This window comes from Microtus ochrogaster, chromosome 19 (assembly GCF_000317375.1).
Source record: "Microtus ochrogaster isolate Prairie Vole_2 chromosome 19, MicOch1.0, whole genome shotgun sequence".
Classification (NCBI taxonomy): domain Eukaryota; kingdom Metazoa; phylum Chordata; class Mammalia; order Rodentia; family Cricetidae; genus Microtus; species Microtus ochrogaster.
The window spans coordinates 57,988,286-57,995,968 of NC_022021.1; the positions used below are offsets into that span (position 1 = coordinate 57,988,286).

The 7,683-nt window shown below is 44.8% G+C and overlaps 1 protein-coding gene across 1 annotated transcript; it reads left to right on the forward strand.

Moving 5' to 3' along the window:
* The first annotated feature begins 805 nt into the window (after window positions 1-805).
* On the forward strand, window positions 806-3,273 carry LOC101986671 (nodal). The gene is made up of 3 exons (XM_005356797.2): window positions 806-993; window positions 1,595-2,244; window positions 2,737-3,273. Exons 1-3 carry the CDS (start codon window positions 813-815, stop codon window positions 2,881-2,883), a joined length of 978 nt encoding a protein of 325 aa, XP_005356854.1. The 5' UTR covers window positions 806-812; the 3' UTR covers window positions 2,884-3,273.
* The last annotated feature ends 4,410 nt before the right edge of the window (window positions 3,274-7,683 follow it).

The window sequence follows — 7,683 nt, forward strand, 5'->3', positions numbered from 1 at the left end:
TACTTACACATGTGTGTAATGTGCTCAGAACAATCACTAGGTCTGACTCTTGAAGACGATTGTGGCAGCATCTTTGACTTTTGTCATTTTTGTACCGGTTTGACGACTTGCAATTTTCCTCTCCTTAAACACAATTACGACAAGACGGGCACTTGATTTGATACTTGCAGATCTAGGGAATTTTACCCTTTTGATGGGAAGGAATTTCTGTAAAGAATTCCAGAGTTTTGCAATACCCAGTCACCCCTTATTTATGTCTAATGATCAAGCATACTTACTGGGCATTTTCTATGTACTGGCTGTGTACTGGAGACAACATGTATCAGTGATTCTCAATGTCTGGTCTCAGGACCAGCAGCCTCAGCATTATCTGGGAACTTGCTAGAAAGGTAACTTCTCAGATTCCATTAACTGATGTTTTCCATCTGGCAAGGGACTCAGCAATCTCCGTTTTAACCCAACACTGAGGCCATTTGGTTGTTTAAAGTTTGAGAACCATGCTCTGGAGGACTCAAGATTGAGTGCAGCTGGTTCAGCCTCCAAACCTGTCCCCGTTGTAGCCTTGGGATTGCCATGTTCTGTCAATACACACACTCCCTAGACATGCTATTATATTATTGCGCATTCTGAGTTTAGTTTGATCTCATAAGCAGATTCTGAAGCTGTCCTGAGAACGGCAGATTCTCCCACCTGAATCCACTTCTTGGATTCCCGATAAGGCCCAAGCTGTACCCGTGAACCTAAGGCCGGCACCTGGGCAGGTGGGTATATAAGGGCAGTAGATGGGGCCGCCAGCTTTGGAGAGAGGTGCGATGGGGTCTCGCTGCAGCATGGGTGGCCGCTCTTGGCTTAGCTGTGGTCTTTTTGTGCTGGGTCTTTGGTGCATAAATTTTAGCTGGGTGCAGCCATTGGAATGTTCCCCTGCCATTCTGCCTTCTGGTGTCAGTGAGATCCTTTCTTCCAGACAACATGGCTTTACCATCACATCTAAAAGTGAGTGACTACAGTTTTGTTCTCTGCTGGGGAGTCAAGAATCAGGGAGCCATGGGGTAGGATTTTATGGGGCTAGCAGGGAAACACAGACATTTGAATTTCTTAGGAGTTGAGTAGCAAGGAGTAGTTACTGGGCAGGAATACGCAACTGTCTTCAGGTCTGTCTCCTGGTTTCAGCTCTGTGGATACCAGAGGTAGACTTAGACTTAATGGCAGGCGTCCCAGTGTTTCATAGGCAAAGATGTTCTCCAAAAGTATGGAGTGCCAACACAGGTAGTTCTGCCAGCAACTGTAGTGCGCTATGACATGTGGCAGGGCAAGTGGCTTGTCCTGGGTTATATAGCGCCAGTATATGATCATCAGCCCTAAGGCTGCCTTCTCTGGTTTAATTTCAATCATGGGGTCCTAAGTGGAGATGATGAGAAATCCACTTTTTAGTTGCCATAGAATCAAGAGCTGGCTTCATGAGTGGGTGTACGCAACTGGATCTGCTAAGCAACTGTTTGCCCTGCAAGTCTGGGGTGATTGGGAATAAGGAAATGATGTCTTTCTCTGTGGGACTGTGACAGCAACCTTCTGAAGTTTCCCTCTGCTCCCACAGGCAGCCAGTTCCTACATAGTTACTGGCTTCTGCACTTTGAAGCAGCTCCCTTCTTGGGTTCTTCCCGACTACAGCTCTGGGCCTGGGTACCAGTTCCTCCTCATGCCTCTGAGCTCATTCTAGAGCTCAAGGACCACGAAAGGGCACAGAGGATCCTTCTGGACACTTTCCCTATTATCTTCTCATCGTATGAGTCGGAAGGAGGAGTTCTATTGGAGATCTACTGTTTGCTAGTGTATTGGATGGAGGTGGTGCCTATCCTCCTGGCAGAGAAGTCTGTGTCCACTGAAATCCCCGGAGCCATCCTGAGGGAATGCTCTAGAACCCAAGACAAGCGAGATGCAGTGCTGCTCTTCGTATCCTCGTCCTACGCTCAACCATCCCTGTTTCACCTGCCTTACGTCCAGGAGCCCTTTATCCCCGATGTGGAACAGCTGCTCTTAAGCCCGAACCACCAAGAGGTGGACCGTGACCAGGTTCATCTCCCCACACAGAAGCTCTGTCACCTGCAGGATCAAAAGGTGAACCTCTACAGAGCTTCTTGGGGCCAGTGTATTGTGGCACCCAAGACGTTCAGCTTTCCATCCTGTCAGGGGAACTGCCTGGCCCTGAACAGTGAGCTCCTTCACTCCAATTTCGAATGCTATAAGGTACAAAATGAAGTCTTATTTTTATTTGGGGCTCTATTGGAATAACACTAAATGTTTGACTCTCTGGGCGGGTCTCCTTTTGAGCCAAAGAAGCCAGTGGAAGTGGGGCTAATGTAATCTGCACTAATGTAGTTTGTCATGTCTTTCCCTCAATGTGATCTTAACTTACTATAAGTTTTGTTCATAATTCACACCTCCAGTCTTTTTGTTTTGTTGCTTTGAGTCAGGGTTGGGTCTCTCTGTGTAGCTTGGGCTGTCCTAGAACTTATTATGTAAAACAGGCTGGTCTTGAACTCATCTGCCTCTAATTAATTCAAGGAGTAAGCCACCGTGCCTACTTGAACGCCTCCAGTTTTTAAAAGTTCACCCCGAAGTTCTAATCTGGAGGCTTCATGTACCCATCCTCCTTTCCCACTTAACCTGCCATGTCTGCTGATTAGCTATGGAACCAGGACTACAGTAGGCTTCACCTTTCTGTCCTTTGTTCTGCAGAGGGAGGCACCCACCTGCTCCAGGCTCTTTCAGGTCTGTAGTCCTATCAAGGCTCGTCTCTTCTCCTTGATGGTCCAGGACGATGAACACAAGATGAGCGTGCACTACATGAACACGTCCATAGTAGAGAAGTGTGGCTGCTCCTGAGATCCCCGTGGAGCTGCTTGTGGGTCTGATAACCGTTTACGTCTTAGTGGTCTGTGAAAGGTCTTCTTTCCAGAGCTCTTTGGGGGTCGACGAGGGGATTTGGTTTCAGTTTTCCAAAGCACAGTCAAGATGGAGATGCAGGACTCAGCTCTCCGTATATATTTCTCTTTCTAGGCAGAATCCATGGCATTATTATTCTAAGGCATTGGTATCATTGAGAGTCTGGGCCCATTGGGTATCTGGTTGCTTGTCATGAATTGTCTGGGGAGGCCAGGTTTAACGGCCATCTTAGAGGATACTTAGATGGGGGAACAAGAACTTAAATGAGTGTTTTCCCCTCTGGGTTGGACTGAAACTCTACTGTTTAAATGAGGCCCTATTTTGGATTTTTCCAGGCTATTACTATTGTCTGAACCATAGGTTCAGGGCTGACTAGAAGCTGATCTAGCCTTGGAATGACAGTTCCTTTAGCCTCTGGAGTAAGTGGAAACTCTGTCAAAGGGTGTTTGTGTCACAGGCTAGCCATGAGTGGAGGGCATCACGACCCTCACTGTCTTCAGACTAGTGGGGGTAAGTCTTTTGTCTGATAGGAGGATTAAGTATCACTGTTTTAAGAGACTTCCTGCCTAATAACTTTAACTTAATGGAAATTAGCTTTTTATAATTATCTTCAATAAACTGCTATCATATCAATTGAGAGTCTCTTAATTTGGATTTCCCACCTCCTTTCCTTGAGCCAGCAAGATGAGTGAGTATACGTTGGGTTTAAAGTCTCATCGTTAAGGACCCTGGAAAAAGTGCTTTTGGTGATAAATCTTTGCCTATTCTAGCATCCACTCAAGTGACTTCTGAAATAGTAAAAAATAGACATAGAGAAGGATTCCAGGATGGACTTCATGTCAAAATTACACTTTGGTTTTGGCGTAGAAGAGAAACATTTTGTACCTTCCAACATCACCTGCTCTGTCCCCTCAACAGGAGGGGAAGAGGAGCACACTCGGGACATTTAGACATTTCAGAACTGCCTTATGACCCTGTCTTGTCTCTGCATCCATGAGGAAGGATGGAGTGAGAGCTGGTTTTACACTAGGCCTTCGGGTCATGTCCTAGCTTTGCTTTTCTTGAGCTCTCTCCACAGGGGCTGGAGTTCTAAAGTAAACAGGGGTGCCAAGCTTCTGCCAGTCCTGGGTGGCTTTGGTAGTGGCTCCTAAGTTTTTTGGGGTGTGTGTGGCATGTGTGTGAAGGTCTGAAGATCACTGTGGGAGTCAGTTTTCTATCATGTGAGTCATGAGGCTTGAACACAGGTTGTCTGGTAAGTGCCTTCACCTTCTGTGGGCCCTGTTTTGTCTGGTACTTCCTGCGATCCAAGTCTGGCAGACGTAAGGGTGATTTACATTTGACTTAGGTTTCAATAGCACCATCTACCAGAGGGACAACACGAAAAGCCTCCTGTTCAAATGCAGTTCTGTCTCCAGGAGACTGACTTGGGCTAGCCTTAGCCCTTTGACACTGCTTTCTTGTCTGTAACTCTTTAACAAGGTGCTGTGAGGACATTTCAAAATTATGACCCTCAAGTTTCCAAAATGATAGTATTTTGCTATGTTAGTGTTATGCACTGATTTAAAGATCTCAACAACACATCTAATCAATGTCTTTATTGGAGACACACAGATGGGGATTTAAAGTCCTAGGCTATTATGTTGCTTGTTGTCTTTGAACACAAACCTTACAGAAGGATTTCTAAAGCAGAAATGGTGGGCCTAGAGCTGCTAGTTAGAGTCGAGCTGGCCTAGCCCAACTTTTGAGCTTCTCTCTAAACATTGCCCATTCTACCCCACTACCCCCACCCCAACTGTGTCTTCATTTTCTCTATAGGGGAAGATATTATGATAGGAAAACATCGTGTTTCCAGTTGCAACTTTTATTATTCATTTTTTAAAACTTTATTTAACTTTATTTAATGTGCATTGGTATAACGATGTCAGATTCTCTGGAACTGTAGTTACAGACAACTGTGAGCTGCCATGTGGGTGCTGAGAACCCGGGTGGGTCCTCTGGAAGAGCAGTCAGTGCTCTTAACCACTGAGCCATCTCGCCAGCCCCAGTTGCACCTTTTTAAAATAAGAGCTTGACTATTTCTTAAGCCTTTCTGAATTCTTTGAGTTTTTTTTTTTCTTTCCCCAACTTTCTTTTTTTGGTTTTTCAAAACAGAGTTTCTCTGTAGCTTTGGAGCCTGTCCTGGAACTAGCTCTTGTAGACTAGGCTGGCCTTGAACTCACAGTGATCCACCTGTTTCTGCCTCCTGAGTGCTGGGATTAAAGTTGTGGGCCATCATTGCCCGGTAGTTCATACAACTCTTAATGAACCTTATAAGTGTGCAAAAATGCTTCAGTTGGCTCTACACGGAGTTTGCAGGAATAAGTTAGTCACTCATGTTTATTGATCCCGAGTTTCTTATTTACTTAGTCTTTCCTATGAAAAGACCACAGGAGTTCTGTAGCTTGCAGCCCTCAGGTCTATGTCTTGGTTCCAGACCCTCTCCTTGCTGGAACTTGTTTCTGACTGGTGAGAGATGCTGATCTCGGGTCTAGGTAGGGATGTGAGAGCATTTGGCTGGGATTCTAGGAAGGCTTTGGTTTCAGAACCAGGGCCGAGGTTGTGCTAACAAAGAACCACACTGCTAAGGCAATTTGAGGACAACAGCAAAGCAAGCTGAATGGAGCTTGGGCTTCTCTGGCCGGGGCCAGCAAGCTTCATTTGTAAAGGGCCTGAGAGTAATGCCTTGAGAATCTCATCGCAGCCGCTCTGCCCTGAACTTCCCCTATTAAAACTGTCATGTGCAGAAATGCAAACAAATGAACAGCGTTTATAAGACTTTATTTGTGGGAATTAAAATTTGAATTTAATGTTATTTTCATTTGTCTTAAAATAGTCTTTTGTTCCTGTCTTCCAAGTTACAGAATGAAGACCCTGTGCAAAAAAGCTTATTTGAACTACATAAAGATTATTTTTTGTTTGCAGCTATGGTGGTTTGAATGAAATTAGCCTCCAAAGGCTCAAGGAAATGGCACTATTGAGAGGTATGGTCTTGTTGGAGGCATTGTGTCACTGTGGAGACAGGCTTTGAGATCTCATATGTTCAAGCTAGGCCTGTGGATCAGGATGTTGAATTCTTAGCTCCTTCTTCAGCACCTATCTGCCTGAACATTGACTGCCATACTTCCTGCCATGAAGCCCCAGTTAAATGCTTTCCTTTATAAAGTTGCAGTGGTCATGGTGTCTCTTCATAGCAATAGAAACCCCAACTAAGATAGCAACAGAGCAAAACTAGTGATTGGCTCTCAGACGTGTCTGCTAGCCGATGATGAGTTCATGACTGAGTAGGCGGTCCAATACTAGCGATCGCTGATTTCTATCAGAAACAATCTCTTTTGGTTTTGGCCTCTGTTCCTTGGTTATTATCCTTCAAATGCATTCTTACCTGATAAAGCAAAATTGCAGTTAGTTGTAGCAATGAAAATTTATGGTCACCACAACATGAACTCTGTGGGTTCCTCGTGAATAAGAAACCTTTAAGGGTCCCTTTAAGGATTGTAGCACGAGGAAGGCTGAGAAGCGCTGCTCTAGAGACAACTTCCAAAAGATAGGGAATCATTAAGTGTCAAGACCACCTGGGAAAGGAAAATTCCAGAACCTCAGCATTCATTCTAAGAAAAACAGACTTCTCCTGGTTAGGTTCAGCTGTCAACTCAACACAACCCAGAGCTCTCTGAGGAAATCTTATTCTGGGGATTGCCTTCATTAGACTGACCTGTGAGCATGTTTGTAGGACATTAATTGATGGAGGAGGGCCAGTCCACTATGGGCAACACTCTCCCTAGGCAGGTGTAGCTCGACTGCGTGGCTGGGCTAGGTGAGCATGAACCAGGTAGCAAGCAAGTAAGTAAAGTTCCTTCGTGGTTTCTGCCTTGAGTTCCTGCTCTAACTTTCCTCAAAAGGAGCTGGAAGTGTGCCATAGTTGGCTTCTCTCAACCTGAGGCAAAACTATCATATGAGAATAGAGAATCTCAACTGAGGAATTGCCTCCATCAGATTGGCCAATGGGTGTGTTTGGGGGGGCATTTTCTTGATTATGAATTGATATGAGAGGGCCCAGGCTACTGTGAGTTGTCCTGTCCCTGGGTGGAAGAGCCACGGATTTTTGCATGTATCAGACAGGTAAGTAGCTGAGCAGGGCAGTAAGCATCATTCGGCCATGGTCTTTGCTTCAGTTTCTGCCCCTAGGCTCCTGTTTCCAACCCCTTCACTGACTTAGTCAGTGATATAGACTGTAAGCTGTAAACACTGAAGAGAGAGACAGGAAGAGAAAAATGGGGGGAGCTCCAAAAGTGTAGAATTTTCTGGATATTTAAACAGAGGCCTTGGGGATATATGAAAGTTGAAGTTGTGTATTTATGTGTACTTCTGCATGTATATTATCCTTCAATAAAAAAATTATCTTGAAAGAAAAGCAATGAAAACAATTTAAAGTGAACTAATTTGCAACAGATAGACTATTAAGTGCTGGGAACAAGGCAAACTTCTAGAAACTCAGTTGATCTACAGACCCAAGGAGGTGATGCTTGCCAGAAGAGGAGACTGAGGCAGGGTCACAGGTCACCTGCACATGAGCAACAGATTCTCAAGTTTGTCAATCAGAGCCATGGGAGAATAAGCCTTTATCTCCTTAGTTAGAATGCTGTCATCTCGGGACAGAAGTATTTAAAATATTTTTTTAAAATTCATTGAGCTTTATATATC

Excerpts from the sequence above, each read along its gene's own strand:
- LOC101986671 (XM_005356797.2), top strand. The coding sequence starts at position 813 with ATGGGGTCTCGCTGCAGCATGGGTGGCCGCTCTTGGCTTAGCTGTGGT. Across the intron at positions 994-1,594 it reads CTTTACCATCACATCTAAAA|GCAGCCAGTTCCTACATAGT; the intron begins GTGAGTGACTAC and ends CTGCTCCCACAG. Across the intron at positions 2,245-2,736 it reads CCAATTTCGAATGCTATAAG|AGGGAGGCACCCACCTGCTC; the intron begins GTACAAAATGAA and ends TTTGTTCTGCAG.